Genomic DNA, 17,732 nt, shown 5'->3' on the forward strand with positions numbered 1-17,732 from the left:
AAGGAACGGTCCGGGGCACCGCTTTCAAAGTCGCAGGGCGGGCCGAGCGGACTCGGCGGCGGCTCGGGCTTCCCCGCGGTCCTGGCGTCGCCCCTTAGCCCCGCGGGGACGCGGCGGCCGAGCCCGGTGGTGCCCACGTCGCCCTCCGGCAGCCCCGCCGCCCCGCCGCCCCTTCCCCCGCCCGGGTCCGGCCGAGCGAGCGGACTCTGACGCGCGTCGCCTGCCTTCGGCGGAGCTGCGGGCCGGGCTGCGCCGCCGCGTGAGTGGGATGCTGATGCCTCCGCGCCAGGGCTCGGCTGCCCCGGAGACCCCTTAGCTTTTCGTTTGCCCTCACATCGGGGGGCTGTTTTTATGTTTGTTAAAAAAAAATCTTACTCCCCCCCACCCCCGCGAGGAATCGATAAAGGTGATGAAAACTCCAAAGTAAAATCTCGAAATGGCCACAGAATTCGACTTACTGAGAGACCAAAGTAAGCGCCGTATTCCCTGATGGCAAATTCATCTGTAAGGTGGAATGTCGCTGTCGTTGACCTACTAATATGTTTTGGTTGTGGTTGGGTCCCAGCGTGGAAATATGTAAAAACTGCAAAGAGGTCCGCTTCACAAAATGCTCGGTGATGCACATGAGATTATGTATGTACTTAGCGAAGCAGAACCGCTGGTAAATACTCGTCGATTCCTTAAGCGTGCATAGTAGTCTGCTAGATCCGAAACTGGTTTGTGTTGCTTCTCTTGTGCTCGAAGAAACTCAGCGCTGATGGGCCAGGAAGAGTTTCCAAGTCTGCAGTAAAGGACCTGCAGGCATTGCTCTGGTCATTAGTTTAAAAGATGTGTGTTGAGCTGCTGTTTGATTACGTGCCAGGGGCTAAACAAACATAGCTGATGTCAGGATGAAGCTATTCTTGTTCTCCCAGCATGTAATTGGCAGAGGGAGATACATAAATCCCATAAATACACGGACGCGGCAGCAACTGCTAGCTCGTTTGCATCAGTTACCAAGGAGAGTTGATGGAATTATTGGGTAAATATTGGGATGTAAGGGAGAATAGCGGCTGACACCTGGCGCTGAACAAACATTGACCATTACGCCGTTATTAAACCATGGCCAGAGGAGATGCCGCTTGGACAGAGTTGGCATACCAATATGTGTTTACTGATCAGGACGGTTTAGGTATCCCAAGTATTTGCAGCGTTGAAGGGACTGGGAGTATGCTGTGTTTAAAGACAGTCTTGGACTGGGAGTATGCTGTGTTTAAAGACAGTCTTGTTAAACGTTGCCTTGAACAGGATAGGGAGGTTTATCGAGGAGGACAAGTCAGTTAGCTACAGCTATCATAGTTAAGAAGTGGCCTAAGGAGGATGTAAGAGATTGAAGACGGAGAGATTTGAAAAAAATGACGAGAGCAACCCGAGTTTTTTATCATAGACTAGAGGTTAAGGCATAATCTCTATATTTGTGTCTGTAAGTATATTGCTTAACTCCCATACTTCCTAAGTTCGATCCTGGGCAAAATCTTTGGCCTCCTGTCTGTGCCTTTGGTTTGGTTTCCATTGTTTTTCACTCGTGAATAAGAACACCCTCACTGTGTAGAGTTGTGGGACTTAATTGGAATGATACATGCCCTTGGCACGGTAACTAGTATATATTAAATGGTCTTCTCTCACTCTCTCCCTTTTTTCTCTCTCTCTCTTTCTCTCTCTTCTTCCCTCCCTTCTTGTCTTCTCCCCTCCCCTCTCCTCTACACACACACATACCATAACACCACAATAAAAGCATCATTTCATAGGTTTGAAGTGGGAAAAACCTCATTCTATAAAGATATATAAGTATGGCCACAACCTGATGTGGGACAGGAATTGCTTGAGTGAGTTTTGCTTGGTGGTGGGATATCTGAATTTTAGAAGATGACTTTTAGAAAAATAAGGCACCGTAATTCTTAGATAAAAATTGAATTCCAAATACTAGCAACCCTAAGTAAGAGAATTTATTTTGAACTGAAAACTGGATGGTAGTTTATTAAAAGACAGGTAGAGTGGAAGCAGACATTCTCCAACAAGCAGCAAAGCATTCTTGAAATTTGTGTATTCAGGGAAGGGAGCATGGAATTAATTGTAAGTTGGTATGAAGAGATGACAACCTGTGTGCCAGGTAAAGGTATGGCTTGTCCTTCTAGCCTCAGCACCTGCTGTGATGCAGATGATGCTGTCCATCCCCCCATCTGTCTCTGTGCTCTTCTGCATTGGCTTCTGTCAATCTGATTTACTTCTCACGCTTCCATTTGTTTTTCTTTTGTTCTGAGAAGATCTGGCCTCAAACAAGATACAATAAATCTTTATTTTTTTCAAAAATTCTTAAGTTTGCATCTTCTTATGTCTTCAGAATACAAGAGAATTTCTTTAGTAGATTTGAATTTTCTAAAAGAAAGTGATACGTTAATAAACTTTAGTATTACATGATACCACCAATGTCTCTAAAATACATAAAAGCAACTGGTTAGCACATTTGCATATTTATGTGCATTCATAACATACACAAAAGAAAACAAATAAGCCAAGTGCACCATTGCAAAGTGAAAAACTCTTGTAATACAATTCAGGTCAAGAAATGGGAATGGCTAGGACCTCAAAAAACTTAATCCCCCCTCTTCCTCAAAAATAGTGAAAGATAATCACTCTCTTTAATTTTATTCCTTAATTTTGTTTTTATGTGTGTTTTAGTTTTAAAAAGTAAGATCATGAACCATGTATTCCTCTGCTTCATCATTCATGATATTGTTAAAATTATCTGTATCATCACATGTACTAGAATTAGTTCATTTTAATTGCATACACACTTGGCCGTTTTTAATTCATCACTTTTCTATTATTTTGGTGGATATCTGAGATAGTTCCAGCTAATGGGCCATTAGGGATACTACTGTTACTTTTTTGTTGTTATTATGGTTCTTGTGCCCAGATACATACATTTTGGTTGGTTATACTGCAAGAATTGTCTTTATATTTAATTTTAAAGTTTATTGATTTTAAACTCCCATTAACAATGTATGGAAGTTCAGTTTGTTCCCCATAGTCACCAGTTCTCTGTGAGGTTGCAGAGGTGCTTGTGGAGGCCAGAGGCTGCTGACCTCTGATGCTCCCTCTCTCTCTCCCTCCCCCTCTCCCTCTCTTTCTCTCTCCCTTTCTCCCTCCCTCCCTCCGTCCCTTTCTCTCTCTCTCTCTCTCTCTCTCTCTCTCTCTCTCTCTCTCTCTCTTTCTTCCTATCTTTTTTCTTTCTTTTTTTAAGACAAATTCTCTGACTGGACCAGGATTTGCCAAATAGGCTAGGATGATTGATTAGGAAGCCCCAGGGATTTTCCGTCTCCACCTCCCCAACCCTGAAATTACAAGGGTGTTTCACCAAGTCCTGCTTATTGAACTCAAGTCTCTAGCCTGAAAGACAAGCACTTTACCGACTGAGCCGTCTCCCGGTAGCCCCTATTTTCACCAGCCTTGGATTTAATTTGTGCTAGTTTTAATTTATACTCCCGGTGTCTACTGAGCTATTAGTTGAACTCTTCAGAATATTTGTTTGTTTTGTTTTGTTTTTTTAATTAATTTATTTATTTGTTTATAAAAATTTCCACTTCCTCCCCTCCTCCCCATACCCTCCCATTCCCCCCACTCCCTCGCCTCCTCCCCCCCACTCCCTCTCCTCCTCCCTCTCCAGTCCTAAGAGCAGTCAGGGTTTCCTGCCCTGTGGGAAGTTCAAGTTCCTCCCCCCTCCCTCCAGGTCTAGGAAGGTGAGCATCCAAACAGACTAGGATCCCAAAAAGCCAGTGCATGCAGACAAATTCTCAGCTGATTAGAAGTTCTTTATTCTAGATACATTACCTTTGACCATTATAGATCTTAGAAATATCTTCTGTTTACGTTGTGCTTTTATTTTCTTAACGTTCTTTTTAATAAGTATGGTATAATATAGTCCAGTTTGTTGGTATTTTTATTTTAAATGTTGTCTTATTTTCATATTTGCTTGGATGTGACACCATGACCAAGGCAGTGTATGGAAGAAATGGTTTATGGGGCTTTCGGTCTCTAAGGGTTCTGACTAGCGCGGGGAGGAACCTGGCAGCAGCAACCATGGTGCTAGAGCAGTAGCTAAGAGTGCACATCTTGATCCACAAGCACAAGACAGACAGACAGACAGAGAGCCCACTAATGGGAATAGCTGTGGTTTTTGAAACCTCAGAGCCCATCCCAGTGACACACCTCCAACAAGGCTACAAACCCTGTCAGCCTGTGGGGACATTCTCATTCAAGCCACCTCAAATATTTGTTTTTTTCTTTTTTTGATTTAATTATATAATGTTAAGTCTTAAAGTTATAGAAGTGTTTCTTGGTTCTTTTCTATCAATTTATTTTATATTTATGTCTACAGTTCACTTGTAATTGATTTTAGTGAATAAGTTTAAATTAATTTCCCTTAGTTGTCCGCTTGACCTAGATCCATAAACAAAAACATAGCTCATTCTCCATCTACCCCTGCCCCAGTTCTGGAGTATTCCTTTGATCGTAACTTATTAACATGCATGTGTAAGTGTGTATCATTATATTTATGAATTATAGATACCTTTTAATTGGCAAGTTTTGTTTAGCCATGTGTATATTGCTGGTAGAGACCAAAAGAATGTTGAATTCCCTGAGGCTGGTGTTACAGACAGTTGTGAGCTACCATGAGTGTGCTGGGAATTGAATTCGGATTCTCTAGAAGAACAACTAGTGCTGTAATTGCTGAATGATTTCTCTAGCCCCTCTTAAAAATTTTCATTTCTTTGTGCATGTACTTGGACACATGCATGGCAGGGAGTGTGAGTGATTGCATATGTGTTCGGGCATGCATGCCTGTGTGCCTACAGAGTGCAGGCAGAAGCCAGAGTACAACAGGAGGGAGTGGTTCTGTTCTTCTACCCTGTTGGCTCTAGAGACTGAACTCACATTGTCTAGCTTGATGACAGGTGCTTTTATCTACTGAGCCATCTTGCTTTCCCAGTCTCTTTCCTGATGTGAATACAGATGTGACACATTAGTGAAAGCTTCATTCTGGGCCGTCTTTTTCATGGTCTCATGTCATTTCCATTGAAATTGGATTCTGTATTCTACAGTTTCTCCTCAGTATAGAATGGGTACTCTTTCCAGCTGACTTTAAGAATTCTAAATAACTGGTCCACAGCTAGATGTGGTGGCTTGTGCCTGTAGTCCTAGCACCCAGAAGGCAAAGACAGGATGATTCCAGTGAGTCAGGCCAACCTGGGCTACATGTGAGTTCTAGATTAGCCTGAGTGGAACCCTGTCTTCAAAAATGAAGAAAGGAAATAAAGAACAAAGATATGATGTGTACCTTCCCAATCCTTTTTAGTGATAACAGTGGGAACAAAAAACAATGGAGACTATGTTTCCACTTCTGCCAGAAGAGACTGAGAATTCAGATTTATAAAGAAAAGGATCATTTCTTTGTAGCTGTTCTGTACTCGTTTGGGAGTTATTATTTGGCTTATGAATATTAAAAAGACCTAGTTTTGCATTCCAAAATGATGTGCTGAAATTGATGATTCATCTTATGAGAAGCAATCTTAGAGACTAGAAATCTTTCATTGGATACCTTAGATAGTAGATGCTGTTTTCTTAGTTTTGCCAAAGAGACTTACTGAAATTGGTTTTCTCCTTTGTTTCAGGTGATAACCTAAATCATATTCTCAGGCAGTATCAAATTGAACATATTTTCCAAGACCCAAATATGCAGGTATGTGGAATGATTTAAGTGTAACAAACTAGATTGAAATTTGGTTGTAAATATATCTACTTCCTTATGAATTATTGATTGCAGTCAATACAAAGCCTCAATATAAATTCTACTTAGAATTGTTAACATTTGAAATTGCCTGTAATCTTTAAAATTTTGCTTATAGCTTTGATTCTTGTACGGGAAATTTTGATTTTGCTAACTCTATATAGTAAGTTCTTTGTCCATAGAAGTTGATCTTTTTTTTCTATCTTTGGAGCTAATGTTATATATGTTAAAGTATCTGAGATCCAAAATGGGAATTCATTCACGCTTTGAAACATATTAAAGTTATTTCTCAAGATGTGTATAACTATTTCAGTTCTTACAGATTATGATATTGAAAACCCTGGGAATGCTGGTTAAGTGTCCTGCTTGTGTAAGTCCCTGAGTTTGATTCCTGTCTCCCCAATTAAAAAAAAAACAGAAATTATGACTGAAATATAAACTAACACAGACAATAATATACATTGATTTTTAATGTTTTCTTCCTGAGGTGTTATTTACTTTTAGATTTACTTTAATTTTAGATTTTATCAGCAAGGTGAATTTATTCTGGTAAATATCTTACAACATAGGTCTGAAAGCTCATTTAAGCGGCAACAGCAGCAAAGACAGATTTTTGAAGCTCCAGCAGTTCCGTGGACGTTTACTGCAGCACATCTGCTGGAAGCTATAGCTGGTTTGATCCTGAATGTGTTTTTACCAGTAACACAGCAATGGCTGCAAGACAGCCATTAGAGGTGTCTGTATTACGCATTGTGATTGTAATTATTGGAAACCTCAAGGTAGCAAATGAGTGAGGGACACATCTCCCCTTATCATCCCAAAATATCCCTGCATTAATTCTTAGCGGGTGTAGGCTCTTTTCTACCTGTACAGTTTTTATAATCATATAACAGATCTTGATTCCTGTTCTTAATCTTTGTGGCAGAATATTGTTTCTGCCTCCTCAGTCCTGTGTAGTCCTCCATAGCTGCCAGAGTTCCATTACACATCTTGCTTTTCACCGTGCACTTTGCAGTAGTGAGAGAAGAGGTGATGTGGTAACATAAAGTGAGTGTTTATCTCCTTTCTGGCAGCCGTGCCTACATCCTTGACCATGTGTACTTCATCCCTTGGGGATTTGTTATCCTTGTAACAGCGATGGAGAAAAGTGGAACACAGTCTGCAGATTCAGACCTGGCGCCAGAAGTGGAGTGGTGAGAGTAGAGGGGCTGGGGCTGCAAGTAGAAGTTGTGTCTGGAAGTCCTAGTGACATAGTGGCAGTCTTAACCACAGGGGAAGCCTACAGCTCTTGAGAACCTTAAATCCTTTGTGGGATTTGGTGTGGCAGTGGCTCCTGCTGTATGGTAGCCTAGCATTGGAGAAGAGGGCAGTTGCATTGCTCTTAATATCAAAGAGCACTATAAACATGCACTACCTTTAGATGAGGCTACTGTTTGAGATGGAGCATTCTAGAGATGCAAAAATAAGGATCAGTAATAAGTCATGAAGCTAGTGGACATAGGGCCTGGTAGAAGACAGGCAGGAGAAGTGGCAGGGGCAGGGGCATGGGGAGTAGGCAATCATTGATGTGCTAATAAATTTAAGGAGCACAGTGCTCAGGCTGTGGAGGACATGACAGAAGATAGCCCTCAGCACCCATGGCAAGGAGTCAATCCTGTTGCCAGTGGTTTACAGAACTCGTGACTCTCAGATTACTTGGCCTCTGGAGCCATCTCACTGCTGCCTCTGGCTCACTACCAGCACCTTACCCTGCTGCCTCAGCTTCTTCCCCCCACATTGTGTTTACTGCTAAGCAAGATGTAAGAGCCAGAGAATGCTGTGTTCCATCTAGTCTCCCTCTCCTATGTAAAACTTAGTGGTCTTGTACTTTGCCAGCTTTCTAAGGTTACCCATTCTCCATTTGAACATTTGTCACCCTTTGGTGCATAAACTTTGGAGACTCTGCAGTTCAGAGAAATCTATCTAGTAGGTAATAAACAAAATGATGGAATAAGAATTTTATAGCATCATCTCTGTATAGTACATAGATTTTTATAATCATCCACAGACAGTATTAAGTCCCTTTTTAAGAATCCAAGAATCCAATAGAGAAGTTACAGCATACTGTAAAACAAAGTAAAACTAAATGAAATTGGAGATTAGAGGCATCCACTGTAGTGAAACTGTCACCTACCACATCAGCTCTCCCTCAACACAGCCTAATTCCACCTGTGGGTGGGAGTGAGAATGTAGTGAGTGGTCTCAGTGAGCAACAGGAACATGCCAGTAGGGACCTCAGAAATTTTAGAGAAAGGATTTGTGGCAAACATTCCACACCCGAGTCTGCATCACCACCCACCAAGTATGGACCGCGACTCCATACCTTCCACGAGCTGAGTAAGGTCCTAGGGGTTAAAACACAAGACGCACACACAGAGAGTTCGATTCATTCCCAAGAGGAGGAGAATGCTCGTTTATTCGAACTTAATCTAGGGTTAAATACTTTGGCCCCAGAAGTGGAGAACCTCCTCCCAGCCAGAGGGGGATGGGGAAACTGGCACCAAGTGAACTTCTCCGCAGGCAGGTGGGCGAGGGGTGCAGGGCAGTGTCAGACAGGTTGGAGGGATCTTGGCACCTGGGCTCTTCTGGGCAGGTTGAGAAATTACCATTCCAAAGTAATATAGAGCCCTAGGCTATTATACCAGGCTAGAGCAGAACAAGCACAGAACTTAGCAGGAAGCTTTAGCGGGTTGCCAAAACAGTCCTTGATTTGCATCCCAGGGAGCAAGGGAAGGCCCGGGCCTTACAAGGATTTGTGTAGCAAAAGGTGAACAAAATATACAAAAAGACAAACTGAAAGTTTTAGAGGTTAAAAGCTACAATATATAAGATTTGTAAAATGTAATTAGTCTTCAACATCAGACTTAAAATAGAAGTAATCTGTAGACTTGGAAACACCTAAATTGTCTTTTCAGAGGAATGAAAAAGAAAAGACTGAAGAAAACATTTATGGGACACAACCAAGAAAAATCATATACAAATTTCTGAGAGTCTCAGGAGAAGGATAAAAAGAACTGCAAAAGCTACTTGAAGAATTAACAAAAACTCATAAAACACCTAAGAAAATCTAGACATTCAGGTTTATGTTTCCAAAATAGGTTCAACCCTAAAATGGTTTGTCTAAGATATGTTGTAATTGAGTGTTCAGAAATTTTGTATTCAGAGAGTTTTGAAAACAGCAGCATTAGACAATGACTCACCATATACCAATTACAGAGATGTTGTCTGGATCTAATTGGTTTTAATAACAAAAGTCCAGAGTCAGATACAAGGGTTAATGCTGAAAGGTCAGAGAAGCAGAGCAGCTAGCCACCAGTTCTTAACTCTACAGAATCCTCAGACCAAAGGGGTGATCCTATCCCTATGAAACCTCAGACTGAATCCTGAGCTCCTGTCTCCTCCTCCCTTATATTCATTCCTCTCTCCACCTCCCTAGTGCTAGGGTTAAAGGTGTAAGCCACTACAGCTTTGCTCTGTGTCTCATTTAGACTGATTCAACCTCGTGTGGCCTAGGGTGACCTTGCCCACACAGAGATCCCTCTGCTTCTGTCTCCCGAGAATGCTGGGATTAAAGTGTATGTCACCACTGTCTGGCCTCTATGGCTAACTAGTGTGGCTAGCTTTGTACTATAATCTTCAGTCAAACTTTATTTGTTAAAGCACAAATAAAATATCACAATATTTCCCCTTTTTGTCTAAAATAAAAAGTTTATAACTAATATTAGAAAAAGTATATACAATAAGTACAATGAATATATATACAATATATACAGGCAATAAGTACATCGACAATATCTAATCCATTTGCATTTGACAAATTCAGAGAAAATACTCCATTATCTATCCTATCTTGATGAGTCTAAAGTGTTGTAGACTTTACCTGATTTACTTTTTATTCTAAAAAAAACCTATCTTTTTATATCTCTCAACCTTATAAACTTTACAGTTCTCTAGTGAGTTTCTTTTTTGAGTCTGGTAAACAAGAAAAACTATAACTGTCTAGTCTTCAACTCCCTCAGAGACCTGAGAAGGAAATAATATTAACTGAGTAAGCAGGAATTCCTGTAGAAGGAAGCGACCCAAAAAATGTAAGAAATGACAGAAACATCTGGCTGCCTGGAGAGTCACCCAAGTTCCTCTGAAACATTGGGGCATCCATTTGGGGTTTACAGGACTAGAATATTTGACAGACTTTTATGAAGCAGGATTTTTTTAAGGACTGTCCTGCATTGTCTGGGCAAGGTTTGGCAGTCACTCTCTTTTGTGTCCTGCTTATCCATTTTGGATAGCATACTGTCAGCAGTCGAGGCAAGAGCATGTCTGGACTGGACAACAAATGGTGCAGCTATTTTTGCCACAAAGAAAGTAAACTCCATGTGGAGTTTCTTTGATGTCCATCATCTTCTCCAAAGTAGATTGCTGCTGCCAGGAGTAGACATGTCTCACTGTCTTAAAAAAGAACTCATGTTATTAAGACATCTTAAATGCCTTATTCTTCAGATCTCTGAAGTGTTTGAAGATGACCCATCTATCTAAACTATATCTGTTTGATCTTGAAAATATACCTAACATGACTATAAGTTTGATTATAATAAGTAACTAATTTCTAATTTGCATTACCTTATTATCCTAAATAGTTGGTAATAATAACTTTCAAGGGCTAGAAATTTGCATTACATTGTTAAATGAGTTGTATAGGTACAATATCTTGAACAAGATTAGAAACATATGTACAGTATGTTCTAATAAAAATAATCTTAAATTTGTATCAATATGCAAAAATCCATATCAATGTAAAATATTTAAAACTAGTAGTTGCTATTTTGGTTTATAAGTAGATTCAATAATCTACCTTTTTATCCTATTTCTATATTACCCCTTTTTCTTTTCAGAGTATATTCAATAATGTACCCTTATATCCTATCATAATTATAACCTTATTTTCTTTTCAAATAAGAATCCTGAATCTAAACTCTTTTGTTCAGCTTTTTTCTGACCATTACCAATAACAACCTGTAACCAGCTACCCTAAACAATGACAAATATCCATAACCAATTGAATGACCACAAACCACCTATCCTACCTCTTGGGAATGTGGGTATCGTGTTCTAAAGTTTACTTTCTGCTGTCTGGGGGTGACAGCATCTTTAGGGGATCCTGAAAAGAAAAATTTCTGATTAGTTTTCAAGTCCTGGGAGAGGTATCATTTGTTGTCCAGTCTCTGTGTAGTGGGAAAGTGCAAGGCTTGTCTCAAGTCCTGGCTAGAGTAGTCTGTGAGGCTGGATCATCTTAGCTAGCCATCTCGAAATTGTTCTGAGCAGTTTGTGGTCCAAAGCCGATCTTTAGGTGGCATTTTTCAGTTTAGTGGTGTTATCATCATCCTGGTGAAATCGTCATAACTGTGGGACTCCATCATCCTTTTGGAAACCTCAGAGTTTGCTGTAGCATGGTCATGGTTCACTACAAAAAATGATAGAGACTCAAACACAAAATCATATACTGGAAACTAAATGAATGAAACCTTTTTCTAGAATTAGTTAGTACTCTATATAACCATTAATATCTTGAATTATATGTAACAATTAAATACGTATATTTAAATATATGTGTTTTAATTTTATTTAATATATATTTAAATATTTTAAACTAAATGTTTATATAAATCTTATAAGTTTTGTGAATATTTATACCTTAAGAAAAGCTTTAAAGAGTTAAAATAAAACCAAAGGATTATGAGATTAGTGGCAATAAAATAGTTCCTCAATTTGGTTCTTCTTCTGTTCCATATCAGGTGGCTCTTCTGACATGAGACAGAGATTTTGGATTTTCCTTTAACAAGCATGCTTGAGTTTAGAGAAGAAGAGAGCTACACTCCAACTCCAAAGCCAGCTTTAATTTTTTTAATTGGACTGATACTACAAAAAGAGCATTTGTATTATATGTCTGTAGAGAACAGAAGAAACAAACATTTAAAAAGATTTATGAAATTTTATCCTGTTGGAAATGTGATATACCAATAGATCAATTTACTCTTTTTTTGGGACATTTTTTTTTCTGGATAATTTGTCCCTTTTCTTCAGGTGTCTCATTTGTCAAGTGGTCTTCAAATTCCTTAGCTGAATACCTTTATTCTCCTGAAAAGACAGAAACAAAACCTTCCCTGACTGTAATTTTGGGGAGACTCTCTTTTGGCAAGTTGTATCTGATCAAATGAGAGGCATTTACTAGTCATATAAGTTAGTTTAGATTGAATGGTCACCCCTGATTGGTGACCTATCAACTCTTCTAATCAAGAAGTCTCTTGATTCATATCAAATCTTTATCAATTTTGATTCATGGTTTCTCCTGATTTTTTTTAACCTTTTAAAGCTGTTCTATCATACACAGAGTGTGGGATTTTACAGTAGGCAGTAGTTTCTTCAGTTGTCCACAATGACAGGAGCCAACTGACTTTGACATGGGGCCTGCAAGAAGCCTTTCTTTTTATTTTCACAGTAGATTCAATAATCTATCTTTTTATCCTGTAATTTCTATATCTTTTTTACTAAGTAGATTCAGTACTCCACCCTTATATCCTATCATATCAACCAGGTAGCGTGGGATGGTTTATTTCAAGTAGAACAAAGCTATCAACAAAGAATTTACTTGTCAAAACTGCCCATGAGAAATAAAAGAGATAAAGAATAGCTGAGAGACTTCATAACTCTCCAACTGCAACACTGATAACAGTTCATTAAGCTAAAGTAAAATAGCACTGGTTGTTACCTTGTTGAACTATGAAAGTAAAACTTACATACAAGAATATTTTGTTATTGGGACTGTGATATTTAGGTCACTTTTAATTCTTGTGTAGAACTAAAAAAGCAGAAATGCTAAAAAGCAACTTTAACTACATTTGCTTCCTGAAGAATACACATAAAAACAATAATTTGTAACTTGGAAACTTTAATTGTATGGAAGAGAATAACAATATAAACTTTTCGTACATCATTCTAAAAGATCAGTTATAAACACTCTGAAACAAGTTTGAGATGTTTTATGTATGCCTCATGCTCAATACAAAGCCAAAGCACTTAAGAGATACACAAATGATAGAGAAAAGAATCAAAACATACTTTTTATAGAAGTCATTAATCAGGGAGAGAAAGCAAAAGAAGCTGAGAACAAAGGAACGTCAAAACAGAAAATAGCAAGATTGCATTAGTAGTATTGACAGTAATTACTTGTGAAGTAAGTCTCCAGTCATAAGACACAGAGCAAGAGAATGCTATTTATAAGATAGTCAACTGTGGCTTTAAAGGACACTTACAAGTTAAAAGTAAAGGGAGGGCAAAAGTATCCCATGCAGATGAAAAAGACTGGGACTCTTCCCGCACATCCTGTTACTGCCCTGTGTCATGGACATCCTGTAGCCCTGGGTCTGCAGGACTGCCCACCCCCATCTGTGCGCCAACAGATCACAGATGGAGTGGATTTGGAGTGGGCCAACATTTAACCTCAGTTCTAGTTCAGCCCGCCAGCTCTCCCCTTCACCACCAGGGTGAGTTCTCCAGCCTTGCCCCAGCTGGTTACCTCTTGCAGCAGTGAGCAAGAGGTAGGGTCTGTCCTCACGTTTTCACATCCTCAGCTTCAGTTCTCCCACACCTACACCTTCAGGGCCAACTCTACTATGTTGTCCAGGCGAGGTGTAGAGGTCACTCTCCCGAGTGCTGCAGCTAATGAGGGGCAGGGATAGCTCTCCTGCCCTTATGACCTCTGGACCAGCTTTCCCATGAGGCAGAGGGGGCGGATCTCTTCCCTGCCCATGCTCCCACATAACAGATGAATAATGGTGACAGCTCTCTCACCTGCCTCAGGCACTGACTGGGCATCTCTCCCCAGGCCGTGCTGCCATTTGGCAGATGAGGAACAGGTCCAGGTCTCCCAAGCTCATGTTCTCCAGCAACGTATCTGTTCCCTGTCAACAGGATCAGCTCTGTTGTACTACCCAGAGAAGGTGCCGGGCCTGCTTTCCTTCTCTAGCTGGAGTTATTATAGGATGGGGGAGGGGCACATTTCCTCACCCCCACCACCACACTGCAGACTAGAGAGGCAGTACCAGCTGTGCCCCTGTCGTGACCTCAGGGGTGTGGCTCAGGGCTAGTTTTCAAAAAGAGTTGGGTCATGTCCCCCCACCTGCTGCAGGTGTCGAGGGGTGAGGAGAGGAGGGCATCTTTCCCTCACCCATGCTACCACCGTGGCCGATGGGAAGGGTGCAACCAGCTCTCCCGTTCTCAACCCCCACAGGATTGAGCTCACCTATGCCCCTATGAACAGTGTCAGCTTCACGGTGCTGTTCGGGCCTTCTCTTCTGAGTGCTTCTGCTGATGAGGGCAGGACCAGTTCTCCCTAGTGTTGCAGTCAGTGTAGTGTGAGGCTAACTCTGTATAGCCATATCCTCTCTTCCTTTCATGGTATCAAGGACCACAGACCGTGACTTCATCAGGGCTTGAACCTAGGCATGGACAGCAGCCCAGACCCAGACATCATCTGTCACTGTATGACTATCAAGCCTCCCACCTCTGCTCACTCCTCACCGCTCTTACTTCAGATGTGCCTGTGTCCACAGGAAGTAACCCATTCTATTCCCCTCCCCATAACACCGTACATTTGCTAACCATAACAGTGCCCCATCTGCCCTGCACCAGAAGGTGCCAGGCGGGCCCGGGATGCAAACTTTCTTATCTTCATGTATGCAGTATCTCTGTATTGGTTATGTCATTATACTATAGGAGGTCCCCAGGCAACAGTGGTTTGACACACAACCTTGCAGCTTTTGCTAATGTGAAAGTGATACACATTCATATCTTTTCTTGAATTAATAGGTGGTACAGTGCTCTCCCGTGATGATGGGCAGCAGCAGTGAGCCCAGCTTCTCAGCCAGCTCTATAATCACAAGGATGAACATACTCTGCATGGTCTGTGTTGCTCAGCCACCATGTTAGGGCAGTGTATTAAATGCATCTTCAGCTTTTCTCGTTTTCAACCTCAGATGAAATTGTCAGCCATCTTAAGCTAAGGAATATCTATATTTAATTGTGACTTAACAAAACGTTTCCATTGAGGAAAGTTGCCCAAATTTACTTATCACTATTTCCCGCAATCCCATGTGAATCCACAGTTATCTCAGAAAGAAGGAAGATTAATAAATACTTTTAAACTCATACATTGGAACTGCATTTATTTATTGTAGAAAAAGAGAAAATTAAATTCATCAAAAGAAGAAAGGGAGTACAACTTGACTGATGAAATATGAGCATAAACATTAGGAAAAATTACAAAAGTAAAAAGATTGGCTGTTAAAAAGAAAGTATGCAAATCATTTTCAAAGATTAAAGAAAATGGCTGTTACTGTTTGAGAAAACTACTGAATTTCTTTTGAGTGTTATCTTCTTCCTAGGACTTAGTGTATTCCCTAATTTACTCTAACATATATTGTATTATGTGGTGTTTTCTAGGTACATGGCTATATATCTGTTTATCATAATAGTGTCTCATGTTCTTCAGCCCTTGAATCTTCGTGACACCATGTTCACCAGAACTTTTAGCAGCAATAGTAAACAGCCTTGTATTGTTAATGAGCGTAATGTAAGCTTCCTTTGTTCACCACAAATGATGATAATTAGTGTTGATGGTTGGTAGATAGTTCAGCAAATAGAATATTTTTATAGTTCTAATTGGCCAATTTTTATCCTACATGGTTAAATTTATCAAATGCAAAATCAGCTTTTTCCTTTTTTCTTTTCTTCTTTTTTTAAGTTTTTTTATAAAGTTATAAAAATTTTAATGACATTTAATTTTAAACTTGTTTAAATTTTAACTAGAATAATTTGAGAAAACATTTTTAAATGACTATTTTCTTTTATAGACCAGCATGTCCAAAGATGGCAGAAGTGACGTTCTAGTAAGCTCAATAGATGACCAAAGGTAAAGTATTATCAGATATATACTATTATTTGCTTGATCATTGAAAGAGTTCCTTTAATTTAGGGATGTTTAGTTTATGGGTCTGCTGTAATTAAGCATTAATGGCATGCTATTGAGTTCTAGAAAACTGGAGTCTAGAAAACTGGATTATAATGGAGGATGATCTTACTTTCCCGCCCTGCCCCCAGGAAAATTTGGTATTATCTGGGAGCATCTTTGATGTGTTTACAAGTAAACCCTATAGAAAGTGAGGCTTCCTGTGACAGCAGCCAGAGAAGCCATGTGTCACCCGTCAGTGCCCAGACCTCTCCTCCTGCCCCTTCCACACAATCAAGGTTTTATTCCAAAATATTACTTGTGCTAAGGTTAAGAAAGCAGCAAACTTTGATTCCTACTAAGCACAAATTTCTATTTTAGGATTTATTTTACTTGTTAGATACTTAAAGTAAGTGGAACTGAATACACTGTAATTTAATTTTGTATTTTCCTACAGTTGTTTACCTCCTCTTATTGCTGAGTATGAGAAACGTCTGGAAGAACTAAACAGACAGCTGACCTATTACCAGGTATGAAGTCATAATCACCAAGCTTCTGTATGGCTTTACTGTGAGAAGAAAATATGAAAGTTTCGTTCATTTTTAAATCTGTATAGTTAGACGTTATCTTCAGTATTCTTTTAAACCTAGTATTTCATTGTTCTTGCGGTCTGGCAGAAGTATCTTTTTGAAGCTTGGAGCCGTGTCCTGATTGCATTATTATCTGCTTGTGTCTCTGTGCTCAGAACTGTCTCATAGCCTTTCATACCTTACCCTTACTCTGCTCGTACTTATCACTATTTACGGAATGGTTTTCCCCATTTTCAGATCTATGTCTACCGGATCTCTTTATCTTGTGTCTTTTAGATAAGATATTACTAACCTACTTTCAGTATAGGCTTGGATTTTAGTACATGTTTTTCTATTACTAGTGGAAGTTTATTTTAAGAATAACAGAAATACGCTCAGGAAGCTGTCTACAGGCAGATCTGTCTCAGGGTGTCTGAGACTAGGCTCATAAAAAACTAAAAATAATACAGGATTGTTATTTCAGTTACTCACATTTCAATTCCTTGAACTGGAAATTCCTCCCAGAAAAACAGTATAAATATTTCATTTTTATAAAAGGGTTTTTATTTGGTGGGTGGTAGGAGGCAGAGGCAGGCGGATCTCTGTGAGTTCGAGGCCAGCCTGGTCTACAGGAGCTAGTTCCAGGACAGGCTCCAAAGCTACAGAGAAACCCTGTCTCAACTCCCCCCCACACCAAAAAAAAGAGTTTTTATTTTTAAAATTAGCTTACAATGTAATAGATTTCCATATGGGGTTTTCCTACATACTATGTTTTTGTGTATGTAGGAAAACCCGAGCTCTCCTGGCTCTAGCTCCTAGCTCTCCCTCCATGTGTTCCTGTACTTTCCCGTAACTCCTTTTCCCAGCTATACACTTTGGCCCTAGTGTTTCCTTTTCTGCTTTTGTTGTTGTTGTTTTTCTCACTGTCTTCTCTTAAAGTTGCTGCTGCTGCTGCCACTGCTGCTTCTTTTTAGAATGTATAAAGAATTGTACAAATTAAGCACTAAAAACAAAGCACCAATCAAATAATCTTCAGGTCTCAAATGGAAGAAATACAAATGGAAGATAAATATTTAGAAGTATTTCTTAAGCAGAACTTCTGGGTCTCAGGCTAAACCCACCTGCTGACAGTGGCTCCTCCTTATTAGAACTTGAATATACTAATGATTGTATTTGGCTTGGATACCAGACTTCGAATCAGTTCACTGATGGTAAAGAAAGCAGGGTTAATTTGATGCAAATGTGAGAAAGCACAATAGGTTTGTATGAAAATAACCCCTGGAGACTGATTTTC

The 17,732-nt window shown here is 39.9% G+C and overlaps 1 protein-coding gene across 3 annotated transcripts in view; it reads left to right on the plus strand.

Annotated features, from left to right (window-relative positions):
- Positions 1-42: 42 nt before the first annotated feature.
- Positions 43-17,732, plus strand: part of Sclt1 (sodium channel and clathrin linker 1) — a 110,769-nt gene continuing 93,079 nt past the window's right edge. The window contains exons 1-5 of one of the 3 annotated variants that reach the window (XR_014999338.2): positions 43-470; positions 5,712-5,779; positions 14,732-14,824; positions 15,775-15,833; positions 16,327-16,399. Coding sequence is in view for 2 of the 3 variants with exons in the window: in XM_085682418.2 (XP_085538544.2) it covers positions 437-470; positions 5,712-5,779; positions 14,732-14,824; positions 15,775-15,833; positions 16,327-16,399 (327 nt within the window). In the remaining variant the exon portion in view is untranslated. The remainder of the gene's footprint in view (positions 471-5,711; positions 5,780-14,731; positions 14,825-15,774; positions 15,834-16,326; positions 16,400-17,732) is intronic. The other 2 variants (XM_085682418.2, XM_048424684.3) reach the window with 2 other exon arrangements.

Source organism: Myodes glareolus, chromosome 20 (genome assembly GCF_982192425.1).
Source record: "Myodes glareolus chromosome 20, mMyoGla1.1, whole genome shotgun sequence".
In the NCBI taxonomy this organism is placed as follows: Eukaryota; Metazoa; Chordata; class Mammalia; order Rodentia; family Cricetidae; genus Myodes; species Myodes glareolus.